The sequence below is a fragment of the Dermacentor albipictus genome, chromosome 1 (genome assembly GCF_038994185.2).
Source record: "Dermacentor albipictus isolate Rhodes 1998 colony chromosome 1, USDA_Dalb.pri_finalv2, whole genome shotgun sequence".
Lineage (NCBI taxonomy): Eukaryota > Metazoa > Arthropoda > Arachnida > Ixodida > Ixodidae > Dermacentor > Dermacentor albipictus.
Genome location: NC_091821.1, coordinates 419,829,485 through 419,852,507, shown reverse-complemented (window position 1 = coordinate 419,852,507; position 23,023 = coordinate 419,829,485). Strand labels below are relative to the sequence as shown.

The window sequence follows — 23,023 nt, the reverse complement described above, 5'->3', positions numbered from 1 at the left end:
CTGTTGCCTGGCCATGCGTATGCCATTCGTATGCCATCATTTGTTTTCTCTTGAACTCTGTTTAGCTGACCACCTCTAACTGTGTTTTCGTGTAGTGTTAATTTCTATATTTAGTGTCAACGGGTCGTTGTATTTCTTTCGTCTTCATCATTGATCTAGACTAAGTGCACGTGTGTTAGTGTTCTTCTGTATTTTTCTGTGTTTCGTTTAAATTGTGTGTCGTTGTCAGTCTATAAATATTTTTTTTCTCCCGACTCTGACTCCATCACTGTGTTCGCTTGAGTACGGAACGACGAACCGGCTTGTATTCCCGATCGACGACATCGCGCCGACGGCGAATGAATGACAAACTGTGACAAGGGCCCATAGTTACAAACGTTGCATCTACTGGTGTACCTTGATATATATATATATATACCGCTTCCCTTTAGCGCATGTCCAAGTCAATAATCCCGACACGTTCTTGTTCGTCACAGCGGCGACACTTGTAAAGCCGCAACGTTTACGTCTCGTAGTACTGAGTCAGGAACCTAAAGCATTTCCTGTGCAGTCGATTCGTCAGCGTCGCGGCAGGACCGCAACAGCAGAAGGCACGTCGCTTTACAAATAAGTTTGTCAGAAAAAGAAAAAAAAATAGAAAGAGCTGGCTTTGTACCCTGTCGACACTGCGGTAACACTTCGGACTCGCATCGTCGCTCACAGAAATCTGACCCGAAAACGCCAACAAGCAAAGAGTTCACGGACAGCTTAAATAGACACTGCCAACAGCTCCACAGCGTCGGCAGCACGCCGATGATTGATGACCCTCGCCTGGATGCCGAGGTATATAGCGCGCGATTTTAAGCGAGGTGTTCGCGCCTTGTATTCTGGTGTTTTCGCCCCAGGTTCTGTCGCACGCTTCGCGCGCCAAAGGACTCTCCCCCTCCCCCTGCTCCCTCTCTTCCCCAGTAAATCCACTCACTGAAATAGCGCCTAATATCCCAGTCGTGTCAAACTTATATACTAGCTCCAATATTTTTCTTTTATCTTTGTTGCTCTAATGTGCTGAAAGATGGGTCTTCTTTTTGCAGGGTTTCTCCTCCGCCAAGGAGGTAACAATGTTTGACTGCTGTATCGTGTTTATTTCTACCATCCGGCTTCTTTCTTCTTTTCTTTCTTTCAATGAGCCTTAAATCGAGAGCGGGGAGCTATTACCATCATAGAAAATTTAGCCAAGTTTCGTCATTGAAGAGTTTCAAATTGATTTTGTTAGGCCAGTCCGCTATGTGGCTTATACAATGGATGGAAACATTGGGCAGTGGTGGGTTAGGGTTATCTCTCGGTTCCTGAATGAAATACAGGACGTATAGTGATGAGATATAGCGCATGCGGCCGTAATTCTGGTGATCGCTTGTGGGAGTGGATGAAGCGGAAAAAAGCGATCTGGCCTGCGAAGAGGGCGGCCAGGTCCACAACGACCAGCTGGAGAGGCCAACATGAGTATAATCGGCAAAAAAAAACATCAAAAGAACGAGCGTTCGCGTAAGTACAGCATGTAAAAGCGATGCATTCAAATAGGCATCCACGGATGGATGCCTACTTGAATCGAACCCCTGTCTGCTCCCTAATCAAGACCTCTGCCTTACCGTCTCTTTAAGGTTGCGTTTATTGCTTTTCGCTCCATCGCTCGTTGCGAGGTCAGATGTCTATCCAGTGCAAATTCCCGCTAATCGCAGTGAAATATCCCTAGCAAACCGACCATTTCATCTGTATAGGGCAAAACAGCTGCCCTCATTTTTGAAACGTTCATGCGCCTCGACGAGGTAACGAGATAAAGCGGGCGAGACTTGCCACCATTCGGAGAATAAACATATATGACACCGTTCAATGCGGCCTGCGTCTACGCAGCTATGGACATCGAAATGTCGGATGCAGCCTCGGGTTGTATACGTGCAAGGACACCGTGTCTATCCAAAGTCTCTAAGGTGCGTTTGTGTACGTCGTTGCAGAGCACGCCCGAAATAGGGAACGACCCGATGAGATGCGCACACTCGAGCGACGAAGCGGAAACAGAACGCTGAGGGAAAAAAAGGAAAGCTTACGGTTTAGCGTCATCCCATTGGTCGCGTGATGCCCCCGGGTACAGCAACTCGATTACCCGTATGAATACGAGGCATCGAAGAAAAGACGCAGAAGTGGGAGGTAGGGGACGTAAGAGCAAGGGGCAAAGGGTGAGGCGGAAAGCCCACGCGAGAGACGTAAGAGAGTGATGTAGGAAAGAGTTTCCCGTTTATACTGGGCAAACACAGAGAAGGCCGCTGCGCCATGCCGTCATGGCATGTCCGCGGCGGCGGCGGCGGCGGCCACTTCAAAATCCATTACAATCCTCTTTCATCCGGGAGCCTTGTCGATGGCTGCGCGCGTCCCAGGCCATCTCTGGAGGATGATGCGCGAGCGTCTCTCCACTGGACATCGCTGTGCACACACACGCACACACAAGAATGAAACCGCGGGAGGACGAGAGATGCAGAGAGAAAGCAGGCTGAGGAGCACGCCCTTATCGATGCACGGCCGCAGGTCTGAACACGCACATACGTGCGTCCGGCGGCCACGCGCGCAGAACGTAAATAAATAATGAGGGACACCGAGAAGAGGCTTGCATTCGGTGTAAAATGAGGCTTGCGACCCCTCTCTCCGTGCTGCGTTCTCCTTTTCGCTCTCTCTTTCTCTCGCTCTCTCTATCAAAATGTGCTGCACAAAGGTGATTCAATTTTCCTGTGTCGTTGCCGCAGCACGCCCTGGAGCCATGGTAAACTGACCTCCCCGTGTGCGCGTTTGGACAGCTCGAACGGACGTGCGCGCCTTGGGTTTCGGTCATCGCCAATGTGTTCACAACGCTTGAATGTTGGTGAGAGCGCGCGCAAGCTCTCACCACGCTTCACAGTTTTCTTTTTTTGTGCCCGTGTTGTACGCGTGCGAGATGAGATGGCGGAATGTCGAAATCTCTTCGCGAAAGCTCACCGATCTATTTTTCGCTGGCGGTTCGCGTTGGATGCAGCCTGCGGCGTGTTCTGTGTGAAGAGGCAATACTTGCCCGACACAGTTGGCGACATTCGAAAATACCCATGCACCGAGCCGGGTATGTATTGAGTGTGTAACATGCATCTGAAACGCCGTGCTGAAGGATTTACACAACACCCACCAATGCTGGTTCATATGATGCTCGAGCTGTTTTTATCCGCTATAAGAGAGAATATTATACTGTCATGGGGGGTGGGGGGTGGGGGGGGGGAGCTACGCTGATTGCCGCGGTTTGATGGAACGGTTTTCGAAAGCGAAATAGAGTTTGATGCTTGAACGGAGAGTGAAATAATAGGGCGATACAGTTCCTGCTGTGGTTTATGAGGGCTTGGCTGTTTTCTCATTATTATATTTTCACACGGGCGACTGCGTTCACTGCATACCACTTATCAGTTCTATCGGAAGCACAGTGCCAGCGAATTAAATGCGTGGGGTAAACACTTGCATCTGCAAGCTAGAAAACGATGGTCCCAGCTGCGAAAAGGAGATGTCATCGGCGTCTGAACGAAAATATCAATACTAATTAAAAAAACGAGGAACAAACTATCTTCGAAGCCATCACCTTGTAGAGAGAGATAGGTATTGCAATGCCTGCCTACTTGGTAATAGTAACCTAGCAATAATGAGAATGTAATGAGAGCGACCGGTAGACCATTAGAGTTACAGAAAGGGTGCCAAGAGAAAGGAGGCTCAGTCGAGGACGGCAGAAAACTAGGTGGGGTGAAAAATTGGGAAATTCGCAGGCGCAAGTTGGATTCAGTCGGCGCAGGACAAGAGTTATTGGAAATCGCAGGGAGAGGCCTTCGTCCTGCAGTGGACATAAGATAGGCTGACAATGATTGTTATTGTTATGATGATGATAAATGAGAGCAAGGCATTGCCCGTCAGTTTTCTTACCATGTGTTCATTCTTCTCGCCTCGATGTTTAACTCAGCTTCCTTTTAACCGTAATGTATGGCAGCACTTTGAAGATTCGCGATGCGGGTGTATGAAGCTCGGCGATAAATGGTGACACAGCGCAAGTAACAAGGTCAGCGGCGCAGCTGTCACGGTGGACGATAGATGACTGAGATAAGAATAGGTGGCCGACGCTGCGGATGACATCATCGGCACAGCTGGCGCGGTTCCAACTCTCACAGGTAGCGCGGCGCGGAGTGGTTGGCTTAAGCGCCCGGCATAGCTGGGCCATGTTCAGTGCTCGGAGAGGCACGTAATCAGTTGTCAATCAGCGCTTGGAAAGAACAGTCGGTGCTTCGTCGCTGTGGAGTAGTATGGACGGCGCGGGTCCTCCTCGTGATCTTGCAGCTGAATGGCGAGCTAGAAGGACCGAAATGAAATGAAAGCGCCATCTAAAACAACGTGAGCTTACCGATCCCGAAGTCGTCGTTAAACTCCAACCCCGGCCCGACCGCGCTCGGTAAGACATTCGTGGTAGACGTGCCTAGGAGGCGCATGAAGAGAATGCAGCTCGACTAGCGGCTATAAAGTCAACGCGGTGTTGGAGGAGCAACGAGAATAACGTTTGAAGGAGGCCCGAAATTCGAACCGTGAAAGTCGTGAGCGATAATCTCAGCAAAATGCCTAACAGAACGAAATGCAACCAATATCTTCAATCAGAAATTTACGGACACCTTCGGTAACGCTTCCTCCGTGTGTGCCCGCCTGTGGCATGAGCGGGACGTTCATTTAATTTTCGAGGACTGGAAGCAAGTGCCTGAACGAAAGTATCCCGACTCCGACAGAAATGAGAAAAAGTACGCTGACGCGAAATACGGGTTCACTTCGTAAAACGAACGTCGTTTCTTCTTTTTTTTCCTTATTTTTTCTTTCAGGGGATATTCCGCAAGGCATATGTAGTAAAAATTAACAAAAATGAACAACGGATAAACGCATGCGGTGTTGTGTGAGGTAGGTACGGCAGAAGTGAGTTTGCACATTGTTTTAACAATGTCACGCAAATGTGGCAACCTGTTAGTAGATGGTGAATAATTTTTTTTTTTTTTGTGGAGCATGCTTGGCGCGTTGAATAGAGGACGTTTAACAGAGAAATTACATGTCGCTTTGTTTTGAAGCTAAAGTCCTGGGCACAGCAAGCGAAGCACACGCAGCACAGTCACAGCGTAAGTTTAGGGAGTGCCTCCATAGGAGACCGCACTAAACTTATTGAACACAGTAACAGCAAGTAGTACGTATATTGAATGTCATAGCAGTTCGTATTCACGTTCAAGCAAGCTTGACTATGGCGAACCTGATTGTCGCGGCTCTTCATTCTACGGCTATATTGCGGGTCATTGCACGAATCGAAAAAGACTTTCGAGCCACTCCTTGCTTCTTCGATGTTGGGAAGGAAAGATTATCCTTTTTTTGCAGCATGAACTGTTAACAGGTGACGTTATGCGGGTTAACTTTCGCGTAGTGTTACCGACATCATAGAAACACAAAAAATTAGTTTGTTACCAGTTACGAGATGACAAAGCAAGGTTAAAGAAAACACAGCGCGCCCAGGAAGGCCGACTCCGCCGACTAAGCCAAGAACTCATCCGAAGGAGCAAGGTGCTTTGATGAGGCACTATCTTTCAATGTGCGCGAAGTCCCCATGAAGATACATGAAAACTCTTGATGCCGGAAGAAAGATGACCGGAGGGAGAATGGTGCTTCGTTCAGTGGCAGTGAGAAACGCAGCGGCCGTAATAATTAAAGGAGGAGCGATCCCTATTATGCTGGTATTTCACCAGAATAATCAATGGTAATCGATGATGAAGTAACATGACTGGTGTAGCTGGCGGGCCCTCATTAGTGCAAGTAAAAGGACGAAAACAATAATGATAATGCGATAGGAAAAATAGTCGCTGCTAAAACAAGTACGAAGCGTGCAATTGCGCTATCAACTGCTCGTACCAACGTATCACTGCAAATGGAATGATTTTCGAGAAGGCAGGTAATAACCTGCCGTGTGGTGAAAATAATCTAATACAGCGCGGTCGTGTTACTGTGAAGTGTTAGGTGTTGTCACGTTGCTGCAAAGGCAGCAATGTGCTACATGCTCATTTAACACACAGTGCTTATGTTGACGACGTAATAATCGCGTTCTACTACTCAAACAAATTATTTAAAAGCACGCAATAAGGGCTTATTTACCAATTTTCTTATTACGCGACCGCTATCTTGGTCTATATTGAGTGATGTGAGATTGGCCTTTCAAGTGGATTCGAAGAATGTTCGGTCATGTGGTATGTGTAACCACGGCCTCGCGCGGAGTCAGTTGCGTGAACGTAATTCGTAACAAATTTGTTTTAAGTAGAGCCAAATAGTGTTCGGTCATGTGGTACGCTTAGCCACCGTTTGACGTGGTGCCTGCTGCACGAACAATAACTGCAAACAGATCTGGCATATTTGCTAGCTCATCCGGTACTGGGGTGACCTGCCTAGGCACAAACGCGCTCGATTCAGCGTTTGTGCGCTCCTTATGTGATAGGGAAAGTGATGAGTTACGTGTATTCTTGTAATGTGTGAAAAACGCATCTTAAGCGCACTTGCTCGTGCTTGTGTGTGTGTGCGTGTGTGTCTTCTAGATTTGGTAGCGAGAACATGAAATGTGCACACCCTCAGAAATGCAAAACGGAAGAAAAGCGTAACGTAACTGGTCACCACGACAAAGCGATCAAGACATTGAAGCTTACATATTCTTGTAAAACTGCCGATCGCATTACCCCCGAGGGACAAAAAAGCTTGGGCAGGTAGCGCAGCAGTGGAGCGAGGTTCGAAGCACCACCAGAGAGCCGCTACCGCATATGCTAACTATTTAATGCCTCCCCCCCCCCCTCCCCTCAGCGGCTCGTCTAAACAAACCCGATCCGCGCAATCTCCTAACAGCTGCCCGCGGGGCCGAGAGCGTGTTGACCCGACGAGGGCACCGGTTTGCAACACAGTGATGCGCTGGCTCCGTCAGGCGTATGAAAAACTGAGAACTCGTTCTCTCGCTCTCTCATCTTGGGAAATCTGCATTATACTGTAAACTCTGGCTCTCGGCGGCTTCTGCAAACACTGTGCAGTTTGCTCTGAAAGCAAGCTTATTCAGCCGAAGGTTTCCGCTGTACTTTTTGTTGTTGAATTTATGGTTGTTTTGCAGAACGCTGCAGTTTGCTGCGCGTAACGCCTGAGAGAGTAGGGTGACGGAGGCAAGAAAAAAATTTAAAGCGCTGAACGATCGAGTGTCACAAACGCAGTGTTACACAGGCAAGCAGTTGAAAAAAATATGACAGATGTATTTTTAACCAGACTTTCACGGATGCATTTGTAACATAGTAAAGTGAGCTGAGGAGTGCCGGAGTTCGCAAATTATTATTTTGGATCGTGGATGCATCGCATGTATGCTGTAGGAAGACGCTTCAGATCTCCGCAGCTTATCACAGCTGGTGCATGCGATGGTTGGTGGCTATTCCCATGCTTACGACAGTTAATTGGTTACTCATTCTTATGCAGCGTAGACTGCAATAATGCTCCGTGTACAGAGCGAAGCACTGGCACTGAAAGTGTTGCTATGACGCACTGACGAGGCGACAAAAGGAGAGTTCATTGAAGCTGGTAGAGACTGAGGGCCTGCTATCGAGAAATTCCAATTCGTCTACTGTAATGTGTGTGTGTGTAGTTGCTTTCTTTTGGTTTATTCAAGACAACCTCAGTACAAAATTGCATTGGAGACACGGGGTAAACGGTGAGCAAATGCTTGTTTTGGCCACGATATGACGAGTACATAATCATGCTGTACAGGTTGCGAGAAACCGAAACGGAGAAGCGAATGCATTGCATATACATATACTGAATGAACACATAGGAGGAAAGGCAGAACTATGCAAAATCATTAAGGCGCTTATTACACACTAGTTCAATTGCAATACTGGAAATCTTTAGATAAAGTGAGAAGTGTTGAATCCCTCAGCTAGCAGCTTTTTTACTACAATCTACACCAGTTCTACACCTTATGGTATTTGCAACAAGGTGGGATATTGAGACCGCATGTCCGGTATTTGCGAAGTTAATTGTTGATCTCCGTAGTTAGTGCGTGTTTGAAGGTTGTATATGAAGTTTCTGCGTAATTCGTGCGCGGTATGTTTCACGTAGTATTTACTGAATAACAGTGACGAACTTATCCGGTACAGACGTAGTATTCAGAAGTTTAGCTTGTGCTGGTATAACTGCTTCATGGGCAATGTTTCGCTATGTAGCACGTGGTTTTAGTAACCGAATATTTGGATTTGTGGTTGTCCGAATGTCGTAGGGTATGCCTGTATGGGTGGATTATTATGGTATATTGGATTTGGTAAAACCGTTCGCCTTTGATTTCGACATCTAAACTGCTGGCTGACAGACGTCGTATCCTAGTATTCCGCACAACGTTTGATCATTTAACGTTCCTTAAACATCAGAGATCTGTCAGCAACACGAAAGCTCAAGCTCGAGAACACGTTCTCGTGTTCTGTATTTGTGCAGCAGAAGTAGCTTGCAGACAGCTGAACAATGGTGAAAAGTACTGCGAGCTCTTAAATTTTAATGTGACATATTTGTTTTTTCTTGTAGTTCATTAGTCCCGGACAACGGACGCATATTACACGTCACTGGTCTTAGGCATAGGAACGCCAGTTTTGTTGTTGATCCCGCACACAAGGAATCCTTGCAATAATTGTACCTGCCCCTGCACCAATGCAGCTTTGTCCGACGTAAATGATGACACTAAACGTAAGAGGAAAGTGTAACCCGCTGTTAACTGCAGAGGCACTGACTCTTGGTGCTTTTTCGCTTTCCAGGTACAAGTGAAAAACATCTCCCCCTATTTAGGTTTCGGCGCAACGACAAGATAGCCACATTAGGCGCGGCAAATCGAAGTGCTGGCGCGTCGGCGAAGTCGCTAGAGTCATCGGATAGCGCCTTTCGTGCGCTTGAGCGGACGTAGAGAACGCTTTTGTGTTACTTTCTTCGTGTATTTCCTCCCCTGGCAACAAAAACAAGCATATTGTGGCTTTGAGCGTAGTTCCCATACAAAAAAAAAAAAGCGCAAGTCTGAGGATTCCTTGGAGGACGCGTGTCCTTCGTGGCAACCCTACGATTCTGCGAAGTTCATATTGCCTGCGATGACGGTTTTACGAAAGAGGTCACTTGTTTTTTTTGCTCCCTCCAGCCGAAGCGCACGACTATTATTCCATCTAGAACTGCATCGCTTAGCAAGACAGCAACATAATATACGGGTTGTTTTTGCGATGACTGTAAGCAGTAGCACAAAAAATCGCCTGTGGCAGATAGCACAAATCTATTTCTCGAGCTGGTCTGCTCGAAGATGCGGGCATTATTTGCACGATACATTTAAACGCATAATTGACTAACTAACGAAAATTCATTAATGACGTTTTTAGCTAAATACGTTACGGCACTAATTGCAATTTACCTATTGTACCCGGCGAGTCTGCAAGGAATATCTACATGAAAATAGTCCTGTGGATGACATAGCTTTAGACATACGCGCCATCAAACTTGCAGTAGAAATGCACGCTCGTTCCACTTCCCTTAGTGACATTACAGCATTTTATGCATTGAAGCATGAAAGTAACTTGACAGCCAATTAATTTCTTTGCAATGTTCAGGAATTGTTATTTCGTGACGGGTGTTATCCTGAGAATTGGTTCCAACTGAATCCGCCCTGCAATCTCTCTGGCTATACAACAATTTGTCAATTGCAATATGTGCCGTTAGGTAATTAGTTACAAACCTAATCAGTCAATTTTTGTTCATTGGTTAATTGTGCATTTCGATTTGTTGTGCAAATGATGTCCACCTGTTTGAGCAATACAGCTCAAGGATTATAATTACGCACCTGCCGCACGTGACTTCTTTTTTTAATTACTTATGTTCGCATAAACATCCGGCACAAAGGCGCGGCGTGGTATGCGAAGCACGCTTAAAGGAACGGCTCATCTATATTAAACAAAAGGGCACGCGCCGTTCATCACGGGCCCAGCCGTAAGCGATCGCCAATAAGAGGAGCTGAATGAAACGAGGAAAAAGCAAACGATGACCAAACGACGAGGAAACACGGCTCGCGATCTGGCAGTCGGGCAGATACAGATGAGCCTCCGGCAGTGGCCGATAGAGGGAGCCGGATTGAAGCCAGCGCGAGAGCGCTGCAGAGAAGCCCGAGCTCTATACGGCAGGGAACGCCACCGGCGCCGATGGCACGGTAGGCGCCAGGGGAGAAAACCCGCGGTTCTGATTACTGTCAGAGAGACCTGACCGCCGCTGCTACTCCCGTCAACTCGCGTTCTTGCTGCTTCCTTTGTTTGTTTGTTTTTGCGTTCGTCCTCGCTTCTTCCGGCGCAGCCTGACAAATGGGCTCCGGCCGCCAGCGGCAACAATTTGGCCGATTCCGAAGCGGGGTGAGAGCGGACCCGCGTGCGCATTTATCTCCGGGTCTTCCCACCTCCCGTTCCGAAGCGGGGGGGGGGGGGGGGGGGAGGGGACAGGATGGCGTAGCGCAGTGACGCGATCTCTGACCCTTCGCGCGGTCCCCCACCCCCTGTGCCGATGTGCGAATCGAGCACTCGGTGACGTATTTCTGTGTCTCCCCCGCGCTCCGAATTTATGGAAATACTAGAAGACGGGTGCGAAGTATACGTCCAGTGTACGGCGTTGACGAGGGCGAGTTTGCCATTGGTGACGAAATTCGCGCGTTTCTTTCGTTTCTTTTGCTTTTTGTGTTCCTTTTTGTTTGCGCTCGATTGTTGCGTCACATTTTATTATCTCGGCTTGCCCATCCTTTTGTAGTGAGTTGGTATACTGCCACCCGACAAAGCACTTTACCTAACGCGTATACATGAGGCTACATTGAAAGCTCGTTCGCAGAAACGCTGCGCGTAGCCATAAACGACGAAAGAAGGGTAGGTGTCTGAGCCAAGTGGTGCGTCGATAGAAAGCTCGAATAGCGCGAAACACATGGAAATGAAAGAATAGAACGGGAAAAGCGAGTGCTGTTCTTTGAATACCACATGTTTCGAGCTATTACACTTTTTAACGTCGAAAGAAGCCGAGAAATGATCTCCTTAGCGCAAGGTGGAGCGGCTCCGCTTATGGTAATTTTTTGTTCCTGCTGTACGAAGCTGCATTTATTTTTCTTCTGAGAAAGAAATCACAATTTATTTATTTATTTATCTATTTATTGCTCAGAAATATTTGTGTATGTCTGAGGAACTCATTAGGGCTTGCTCTGAGAAAGTTATACGTTCATTTACTCTCGTGCCGAAACTGTAGAATCTTTGGCTGAGGCTCTCTCTCTCTCTCTCAATATATATATATATATATATATATATATATATATATATATATATATATATATATATATATATATATATATATATATATATATATATATATTGTTGTGTGCATTATTCATACGCTTCATATTCTCACCTGTACATACTCATCATCACCGTTTTGGTGCCTGGTGGTGGGGCTCTCACTCGAGAGAATATAGAAGAGAGGGGCTGCCTAAACCTTGTCTCACAAGTGGTGGAGGTGCATATCTTGGTCAGGTGCATCGTGAAACTTAAATCAGCTGTCTTCCACATCGAAGCGCTGTCGAGGTGAACATGCCCTCGCTAACGCACGCACATGCAAGTATGTACGTGTTTACTCCTAGTGTAATCAGCCACAACACTATCCTGCAAGCTTTAATTCTTGAGGGAGTCATACGGGCCAATGAAACAGCGAGAATATCTCGTAGTGATAAACCTGTTCAAAACCAAACTATTGCGCTGGTGAAGGATTCAGTCCCACTTTACGTACACATCACCCAAAGGTGCCTCGGCGAAACTCTGGAGCAACGCCAAAACTGTATCTTTGCAGGCCTACGGTAACCTCATTAATATTCTGAGCACACTCACCGCTCAAGCAAAGTAATCGTGATCCGACTAACACAGAGAAAGAGGGATAAATAAACGAACAAGGAGGTTAAACATGGTCGCGGCCAGTTATTGGCTACACTAAACGTGGGGACGGAAAAAGTGGAAGTGAAAGATAAGAAGGGAGAAGGATAATCAGTGTGCGCATACATGTTCACTCGCGTATAGATCTAATGCATATAGCTTCAAGATAAAAAAAAAAGAAATCCTGTCTTGATATAGTGGGAGTATTCCTCCTTGACTGCAGGCCATCGCTAATCAAAACTAATAGTGCTTCAACAAGGCGACTGCTCTTATCTTCTAATAGATACAACGTACACGCATACTGCGACGCGAAATAGAACTAACGAAACAAGCATGACAACAACTGCGAGAGGGAGAACGAGAAAAAGAAAGAAAGAAAAGGCCACGCTTTGTCTGGGAAGCTTTATTGAGACACATGACAAATCAATGTTTTCCTCGAGGTGCGGCAGCTTGTGTCTCTTCTCCGTGAACTAGATGGCAACATTGCAATCGCGGATTTTCTGCGCGGAGATCTAGACACCCATTTAATATGCCCAGTTCTCAATCCTTACTGTGCGTAGTTCACAGGCATGCAGGAGGCAGACCCGTTCTTTCATTATTTATTCTAAAATAAAGAATAACTAAAGAAAGAACTCCAGAAAAAAAAAACAGATTGATCAGATCTGGCAGCCTCGCAGCAGCAAGTTGCAGACATATATCCCAGGAATCCCGTCGAGGTCAGAGTAATCAGTCCTAGAAAGAGTCGATGCACACCAACGTTCGCGAAGGATCGAAGTTCGCGACGTGCGACGCGCCGGCACGCGAACTGTTGCTTTACCGGGGTCTGCCCAATCTATAGCACCCGGCTCGTAGTTTAACATTGGGCCCCTATACCTGACGTGACGCCTACACTTGGGCTATGGGAGCCATAAAATACGGTGGCACTCTGAGAAGCATTGCCGAGAAAATCATTAGGATCAACAGGCAGGTACGACGCAAACAAGGTCTTCGCCCGCTGTTTCCTTGGGTTGCAAGCTGGCTCGATTAACACAGTTGTGTGCAGCAAAGCCCTGCGGTGACGTGGAAACCCTCGATAACTTGCTCCTGCAGTGCAGTGCTTTCGAGGCACTTCGCGAGGAACTCTTGAGCTGCCACCGAGCGCGTGGGCAGCCTGCCGGTCGACAGCGCCGACGCGCTCTTGTGAACACGCGGCTCCTCTGACGCGCGGGATGCAGCTAACAAAACGTTGTGCGACTTGCTCCAGCAGTTTGGTCCCGCCACCACCAGCTGCTCTACGTGATCTAACAGTGCCGGTGCGTGGGGTCGGGTGACCAACTCTCTCTCTCGAGAAAATCATTGCATAACCGAACTATGGATAAACTTTTGCTTATACGCTTCGCTGTATGTATGCAAACAGTTCGCTTGTTTACTCTATTCTCTATCACTCTCCTTTTACTCTTCTACCCCCCCCCCCCCGCCGATTCCTCGCCGCTTGTTACATTAAACAAGTACAGCCTAGCCGTGGGCGGCTGCAGAACTCGCGAGCTTGTATCAGCAGAAGAGCGCCGCAGCCACTGCGTCGCTGCTGTGGGTCCATTTATTCCATAGGTGGGCTGGTTTACACCAACTTTATTTTTTGTGAAAACATCAGCCACGACCGGTCATCTGAAGTACACAGACGGATCGGGGCTAACGTTCTGGACACTTGAACTGGGCTTGTTGCAGTTGAAATGAGTTGGATTTAGTCACTTTTCTCTCCTCACCTAGAGAGTTGTACTCTTCTAACACGCGTGCAATTTTTCTGTGGGTGTGACGTGACACTAAAGCACATACTGTGTTACTAGTCATTCTTCGACGCTCAATCACGTGATCTGCGAGCTGCAGCCTCAGCGGCTTGGAGGAGAGACGGCTCTCCGAGGAGAAAACCCCTGGTACCAGCAGTGGCCAGGGAGCTCTTGCACGCGCGCGGCCACAAAAACTCTTACTGCGCTTCTTGAAGGTGACTGCACTGCACGAATGCCTGGCACCGACAGCGAACATCCCTATGCGAGTGCATTTACACTGATTGCTTTTTATCATTCCTTTTTCTTATCATTCCTTTTTCTCAACTGTCTCTTTCTTTTTCTCCTTTATCATGTGTAGGGAAACCAACCGGAGACGTCCTCAGTTAGCCCTCTATGCATTTCTGATCTATGCGCGTCCCTGTCCCGCTGTTTCTCTCCCCTTCTCTACTGAGTGACGGAAATGAAACCAGTAAACACGCGCAATCTCGCACGGTGTTTCTCATTCACCAAGTGGCAAACTTGGAAGAAAGGAACTTTAATATAACGTTTACAATAAAAGAAATGCAATTACCTAGGCGAAGATGGGAATCGCAGGTAGGACAGAGCCACTACGTTTATGTAAAATATAACTAATTTAGCAAGGTGAGGATTGCGCTCCCCTGACCCGGGCTGCGGGTCTGCAGGCAAAGAGAAAACGCACAGCGCACGACATGCGAACGTTGTGGCGACAAAACGATACATTTAAACGAAGGCACCGTGAAGAGAGAGAGGGAAGAATAAAGTCAGAGGAAGAAACCTCCTCTCACGTGATTTCCGCTGTTTCATTCAAGCAGGGTCCGACTTCCGTGACTAACAGCAGCCGTACCACTAAAAACCGTCTTCTCCTGCCTCAAAACACCCGCAAACGTAACAGAATTATAGGTTGCGGTTCCCTAGCCGGCAGCGCGTTCGCGTCAAAAATCGTAATTCACGTTTAGGACAAAAAAAAAAAAGCACGCGTGAGTCTATTTCGTTTTCTGCGACGGGAAACAAATGGGTCTGAGGAAAGGAAATGGCGGAACGGCGTTTTGCGGGATGCGGCGGTGAATTGCGCGAAAGCGGGAGGAAAAATGAATAAAGCTCCTCTCCGACAAAGACGGGCAGGGGAGCAAGAGACAACAGCGCGAACGAGAAGGAGCTGTGTACATATAGCTCGAGCCGTGTCGCGCCAAACTGCGTGCGGCGCCTCTCCCCCTCCCCACTTTCCCCCCATTTCCACTTTCCCCGCCTCGTGAATTGGATGAAACCGCCGAGAGAAGCTCTCCCGAACTTCGCACACGCGAGCAGGCGTTGTGTAATGCGCGGTATGAAATTTGTTTACGCATTCTTCTCCTCCTTTGTTGATTTTCAATTGTCTTCCCTACACAGCACGCGCGGCCTCGGCTGGCGCAACCTCCTCCTCTCTCCCTCCTTCTCCTGCCCCCCTTGCCACCAAGCTCCCCTTCTTCCTATTGGCAACCCAATCTGCCTTATTCGCAGCTCGCGTTTTCCCACGCGCAGCTTCTTTTTTTTCTCCGCGTTCCTAGTCTCCTGTTGTTTTTGCGGTTGATGCTTTCGTTCGTGCCTAACGGTGAAGCTTTACGGCGTGTTGCACTCCGAAGGCGCTGCGCGCTGTCACGGAGATGAAACAGGTTTTCTCAAAAGCCCATTTGTGCGCGCGCACGATGCTTCAGCGCCGCGTGCGCTTGTCTGTGAGCGAACCGGCCTTTCTCTTCCTGTGAGTTTTCTTTTTTTGTGTGTGCGTGTGTCTGTGTGTCGGCTTGCGCGCGACAGGCTTGGAACATGACCGTTTGTTTTGCAGATGAAAGCGTCAAAAGGCGCCGCGCATTTCTAGCTTCGCGGGGTGAATTTTCGGGTGCGTAATAAAAGCGCGAGTGAGCGAAGGACGATTTGTATTTTCTAGCAGTAAAAGAAATAAAAGAGTGCGGTAGTCGCGCTGTGCTTTGACGGAAACGCTTGTTGCGTCGGAAAACTACTTAGAGTAATGAAATGCGGTTCAAAGCACTAGAGACGTGCCGAAAGGGTCGTAGTGGTAGCAGTGTGGCTTGCAATACTATCACTTCTTTTTTTGTTGTTTTTAAGAGATGAGTGATGACCGGGGAACCAAGCTTGTTACAGATAAACAAATTGTGATTTACCGCAACGACGACAGTATGAATCAAATATGACAACCTCTCGTCTCATGCTCTTGACTGTCAATGTATAAGAACAAATAGAGACGATCGCTTGCATTCAAGTGAATAAATCTCCATAGGGGTATAAAAACTCACCTGTTGGCTGTGCGTCAGATGTTCTATGAACATAGCCGCGCAAATATTCGTGACGGGAGCAAGTAACTTAGCGCAATCAGTAGCTGTGCCGAAAAACGCAATGCCAACGGGAAGAAGAAAAAGAAAAGACAGGAAGCACGCATACACAGCTCCTGCCTCAAGCTGGAATCTCAGCGCATTGATTGGAGGCAAGTACAGCACGAACACACGCGCTGGGAATCATCTGCCTCCGCGCGCGCTTTCGGGACCGTGGCACCGACCACGTCACAGACGAGGCCGGTGGTCGTGGAGATCAAGCGAACCAGGGGGTCGAGTAGGATGTGGGGGGAGGGGGGGGAGGAGGAGGAAGGTGTTGGTGATGACGCCGGAATGCGTCAATTTGGGCCAAGAATCGGCAGCAGCAGACACTGCACTCGTCGGCAGACGCGGCTCACAGGCGGGGAATACAGGATGGAGCGCTGTCCCTAATAACACGGCTGGAGAGGAGGAGGGGGGGAAAGAGAAACGATGACCGCCGCCGAGGAGATCGGCCAGAGGGCCCATCGATTTTCAATTATGGCTACCAGAGCGGCGGACCAACAAGCTTGTGCCGAACTAGAGGAAGAAGAACAAGTAAAAAAGAGAAAACATCAAGATTGTGGGCTGTGGTGGTGGGGATGTGCGCGGGACCTGCGGCTAGACCGCAGGAAGCGATAAAGGGTGAGGAGGGAATTTGACTAAAACAAAGATACTTCCTGTATTCCCCCTGCATTGGCTTTCAAGTATGCGGTGGCGCTTTAAGAAACGAGAGGAAACCGCAGTCTGAGCGAGTGAGCCTACGCGAAAGAGATGCGGGATAGAAGGGTGCCTGAGCTATTAAGATACGCAGACAAAGTTGAGCAGTGGCAGGGGAGCCACTGCTTTGTGTCATATGCTAAGTCAGCCAAACGATAGAGGAGGAATGAGGTCGTTATTGACTTTTCTCCCATAATTGTTTTTTCTTGACATAAAGCAAATGTGCCGCCAGTCGTGGACTGATTTCATACGAAAATTGTCTTTCTTTTTCTTATTGGAGCCGGAGCTTGAAGTCATAGAACAGCATGTAGTGTGGACGACAGCGCACTCTCAGTGTGCCGAAATTTGAATACCGTTTGGAGATGCACGAAATTTACAACCGAGTACCGCTTTTACATTTCACATTTTTATTGCAAAAATGTAATGTTTGCGCCTTGAAGGCGACTGAACACTGCTCGCGAAGAAACCGAAGTATGTGGGCTGCGCTCTGAGATGGAATGACTTATTTTGTGCTTTCCGAAAATTCAGTCCACAGTTGGCGTGGGGAAGCCTTGCCCGGGTCTCCAGGGAACGGCCAGAACACAAGGGTCTACCTAGCTTGGAACTACTTGACATTGATTGCACGCTACGCGCCACGGCAGAGTTTATTGTAAATTAGCAGACCTCTGTCATTCACCCGCACGCTGAATCTACTGCATCACTACAATACCTGAGGAAAATTCGCAAGATTAGGCGCTTCACGCAAGGAATACTTCTCACACACAGCGAACAGCTTAAAGGCGGAGGTATATAGATCCTAATCCTCCGGATTCCCATGCACAGCCGAATTTAGGTGATGAACATGCACACACGCTGGCCACCACGTGGCGCATTCACGAAGGGACTGAGGAGCAGCTGCGCTACCAAGTGCCGACATGACGGAGCCATCGGCTCGAACCAAAGGAAACAACGGAAAGTCACAACGGGACAAAGAACTTGCGTTTCTAGCCTTGGAAAGATTCGCTCACTTCAATCCTTAGACAGTAAGACTTCGTCGCACTGAGGAATAAACAGAAATGATACGGCAATAAAACGGGTAGACACTCATCTATGACGTCAATCGCAGAGTGATACCGCAGCTGATACGGACATGGCGCCACTGACGAAGAAATGGCAAAAGTGCTTCAATATTTTGGTATTATACTGTATCATACTGCATGGAATTACAAGCGAATTTTCTGGGAATGCTGAATATTGGTCTTTTAGAGTGTGTGCACGTGTTATGTGCCGTTTCTCTGTGGTTCAGGTGATGAGAACTATGACGACTAGTTCACATTGACCAGGAAGGTCCTCTACTCGAGCCTCCTTGGTTTCAAAAGAAGTAAGACCCTTTATGAATATGTTAATCCTCTAGGACCTGAAGCCCTCGAAATCATTTCTCTTCTCCTAAGTTGACTTTTCTATTCGTGTTGAAATAAAGACATTGAATTATTAACTCAGTCACCACAAAAGATACATGAAGTGTTAAGGCGTCAAGGTTTAGAGATTTGACCCCTTATATTAACGAAGTATTGCTAGTGCCGTTTTCAAGTACTATCTTTAATTTTGGCACGCTCCAGCAAGAATAAGGCAGTGCTACGTGCGTTTAGGTCGTTCTACGGCCACTAGACAGAGGTGCACAAAAGCGTTCGTGTAACTGTATAGTAGTAGCGTCTGTCGCAACTCAGGCACTGAGCAGGCGTCATAATTTTTTTTCCCTCGCGTGCTGCCTCAATTCGTTAAGTTTCTGTCATCCATTCACTGCCAAAGTACTAGTCCAGAACAAAGCCAGCTCGTCTTGGTTCTTTCCTGTAAAGGGTGCTTTACCACGTGTTAACTATTACTTAGAAGAAGCCAACTTCTACACGGCATACGTGCTTGCATGCATGCGCGCGCGCGCGCCGTGTGTGTTTTTCTGTGTTGGGAGGAAATAGAGGACAAATTAGTAATTTGTTTGGGCAGACAACATTCGCACATCCATTAAGGAATCTAACTCGAGGTATTTACGTACATTGGACGATTTACGTTGTGCTGATTGTTTTTGATGCTTCCATGCACGCTTTAGCGTTTTCTGCCAATATTGAAACTCTGAGCTTTAGTCTGCATGACAACCGTCATGAAGGCGAAAGACCCTTACGACGGCCACAAGTAGAAGAATACCTAATATTGCCACGTACGTTGTAGCGACACTTGCGTCCTACGTTATCTTGCCAGCCAATCTTTCAAATTGTACCTTCATATGCTGTCACATTAATTCGGCGCAGAATATTTCGGACAGCTTAATAAATCACTCGCTGAAAGATGAGAACAATGCGCTATGCTCGGTTTTCTCAACGTCTGTGATATGTGTAGCTGAGGTTGCTAAATATAAAGAGCGATCCCAGCAGCGAAATTCACTATTTCATAAACGTTCCGCTGTTCTAAAATCTAAGTACTTACTCACTGTCTTCATGCTACTTTCTTAACACAGACTCTAGGCATGCATGTTGAGCTTTCCGAATTCATTCCTGGCCATGGCCTTTTGTCGGGTTCGTCGGACGATCCTACCGCTGTCAAGCAGATGTAGGACTCGTCGGACTACCTCGCCGCTGCCACCATTTGAAGGAGTCGGAGGTCGTAGATGAGGAACTCGGTTAACAGGATCTATTTACAGGATTAACATATTTTAAGACAAGATACATTGGCAGTCTAGCGCGACTCCCATATGGAGCCCGCAAGATTAACATTCAGCAAAACAGCATTCGAGCACACAGCTCACTACTACATTTTCAGCATAACATCGAGCACTCAGCTCCTTACGACGAGCACGACACGAGCACGAGCACACTCTAGCAGTCGGCAAACGCTGCTTATAAGCCTCCGCTTGACGTCATAGTTCGACGTCATCGTTCGGCGTGGACGGAGCACGAATGGTCGGGAATGTGCGTCCAATCATGGTAAACTTGCCGCCGCCCCGCAGTACAGCCCACACACACAAAGGCTAACACGTTCGAGCCTACACACACAAAGGCTAACGCGTTCGAGGGCTTTGTAGAACTCTCGGTACAGCATAGCCCGCGGTGTCGTCGACCGAGGCCCTCGCAGAACTTTGCGCCGTCCCGGGTGGCGCGGCGGCGCACCACATTCCAGAGCTGACCGCGCGCCACGTGGCCGCCTGTCATCCGTAGTTCTCAGAAGGCGCCTCGTCTGGGGGGGTTGGAACACGCGCAGCGGGCTGAAAGCTGCCACGTTGCCACCCCCGTACGGCCATTCCTAACACTTTAAACTTACACTTGTGTCCCTCGTTTATGTGCACACTGAAACATTTCTTGCAATACTTTCTATTTGGGCAAAGGCAGTCACTCCGATGGAAGCGAATGTTCGACTACGATTCTGACATTAAGGCTTATTTTGGGTAAATTATTTGGTATCCTTATGCCGAAATTACATCGTTAACTTTCTTAAGAATATTTTGTTATTGGCCTTGGCTTTGAGATGTGTCTTAAGCGCGGGCGTCTTTCTTTTCAGCCCCGACTGATGGGTTTTGTCCTAAGTAAATATTTCAGCACTGTGCATGGCATACCAAAAACAGCAACAAGATATATGTGAGAAGAATGCGCCTAGGCAGCTCCTGCAAACAATGCTTGAACTGCGAATCCCAAGTTTGAGCGTTTGTGCTGTGTGTAAAGTACGAACCTTCGTGTGCGTGAAATAAAAAAAAAAACGAAGAAAGAAACGAAGACAGCAAACGTGCAAAAAGGTTAGACAAGTGCGACCCTCTAAAGGGTTTCACCTGATAGTCTTGGCTTGGTTCGGTGTCCGGCTGGGCGAGTCCGTGCAACTTCTCCTTGGATCGCAGGCTGGCACGACGCACCAGGTACGCCACGGATCCGGCGACCACCAGCACAAGCACGGTTCCGCAGGCTACTAGCGTTGCCACCAGCATCCGACCATCACTGGGTCGCACAAGTTCCAGCTGTGCCTGCGTGAAGGGGAAATAAACGTTGCTTAGTTTAAGTCGACCTGATTCTCGGTTGAAGAGGTAGTCGATACGAAATCAATGTGATAGTTAGTAGGGGGCGACCGATTCAGATGCAATGATGGAGTGAAAAACTCCACGCTTACACTCGTAAATAAAACGACAATGAGCACTTAAATTTGCATCGAATATCTCAATGTGTACTTCAGATATAAAGGTGTTTCACTCAAATTACGTTCAAGCTAAAGCTACATCGTACATATGATCCTATGACCCAATAGCTGGCTCAAAAGAGAGAAATGGAAAGAACATTTGAGTTAGTCCTAAACAGATGTATTTCGTATAAATCGTCTGATAGTGATGACGGTAACTATTGTGAGTTTATTTTGCAAATAGAAGAGCGATCTGCTTCGACATGACAAACAGCATTTTGCTCTAGAGCCGTGTACGTAACTTAGTTTGCACCAAACTTAATAGGGCACCGATATACTTAAATCAGGACGTAGCACCAGTAAATAAAGGATGCAAAGAGTAACAAAAATAGCGGGCTTTCAATCCACATCGCTATAGGCTGACAACAGGTTCTGCTACATATGGGACGCTGGTTTCGCTAAGCAAGCCGCGTTAGCGTTTGCTGGAGTGAAAAACTTTACAGGTAGCGCTGTTGTCGCAACAAATCCAGACTGTTGCTGTATAGGTGCCAGAAAGTAAGATTTCCAGCAGTTCTTGGTGAGTTATCGTTGGCTGGATGCTGAGGTCATGTGGCGCGCAAGTTACGAGCCCACAGAACATCTGAATATTTTTCTGAAAATGTACAGCGATTACTACTAGTGATTCCCAACAAACGAAAATAAAAAAGCCTTCCTTAAGAGTGACAAAGAGGAACAGCCTCTTCAATTGGCGAGTGAATATTGACTCTGAAGAAATGAAGTAGAAATTGCTCAGTGAGTTGGTACTTCATATTGACGAAGAAGACGAGACGTCCCGTTATGAAAGAGATTGCAAAACATTGCTGCTATTTAGAAAGGTGCCGTCGAGGCACAGAGATAGACTGAGCGACAGATCACCGAAGCTTTCTTCATTCACAAGTCCGATGACATGTGCGTTTCGAGGTCGTCTGTGATGCTGCAGAAGTTAGAAATTGATCACTTTGCTGCTTATCTTTAAGTTATTTTGCAAGTGTGTGCGCTATCACGTTTATTTCAATAAAGCCCAGTTGTTAGTTTGCGCTCGTGTCGTGGTTCTTTGTCTTTCGCGCTAACTTTCCTTTGTCTATCGCGCTAGGCTTCTTCACTGAAACGATGACCCAATAGGTGACCCGATTGTTGTGGAATACGTGATATTGGGAACTTTGTCTCACACACACTGTGGCACTGGTAAGTTACCGAGTTTCATGGATGTATCGGCATAAACGTAGTATGTATCATTTCTTTAATTTGTTCTTCGGCATAATGCAGCTAAGTCCCCACTGCAGTGAGAAAAAATAAGGGGAGGCGGCAGAGACCTGGCACCAGAACCGCACATGGCCGAGTGTATTACAGGCTTAGAAACTAAGAGTGTAATCTATGACTTCGGTTTTAGCCGGTCTAAAAGAAACGAAAATGAATCGACAACAAGGCATCGTAAACTCAGTTGGGCGTCTAGTATCAAGCGGCACCACAGGCGACTAAAAAAGAATTACATGATGCAGATGCAAAGCAATAGCTCCGACATTTCGCAAATAATTTCGCAGGAGCGCTGCACTTCGTAAGCAAGTCCCTCATTTATTTTCCCCGAGTAATGCACGCAGATTGTAATATTCTTCAACACCAGCACAAGGCTGAACGCGGAATCGAGATTCCTGGCGATAAAAGTTACTAAGACCAGAAGCAGGCCATGGTTCTTTCTGGCCTCATTATGGTTTCTTTATAATCTGAACAAAATAAATAGAAGGGGATATTACGAGCCGGACCGCCGCAGGCGCCTTCAGGCAGCCGCGACCATGCGTGGAATTGTTGGCAATAAACTAATTTAAATTGATTAAGGAAGCTCTGAAGTAAGCACTGAGGTCTTGTTTTATGGCTACGAACGCGCGGCTTGCGTAATGCGAACGTTTTCCGGTAAGTAGAGCCGACAACACAGGGTTTACAACAGTTTAAATTGCACGTGCCTAAATCAAACGAAGAAACAATG

The 23,023-nt window shown here is 47.4% G+C and overlaps 1 protein-coding gene across 3 annotated transcripts in view; it reads right to left on the bottom strand.

Moving 5' to 3' along the window:
• The window catches only part of IA-2 (tyrosine phosphatase IA-2), a 663,183-nt gene that overhangs the window by 90,415 nt on the left and 549,745 nt on the right, over window positions 1-23,023 (bottom strand). For all 3 annotated transcript variants that reach the window (XM_070532244.1, XM_065429889.1, XM_070532245.1), the window contains one exon: window positions 20,666-20,854. In XM_070532244.1, the coding sequence (XP_070388345.1) occupies window positions 20,666-20,854 (189 nt within the window). The remainder of the gene's footprint in view (window positions 1-20,665; window positions 20,855-23,023) is intronic.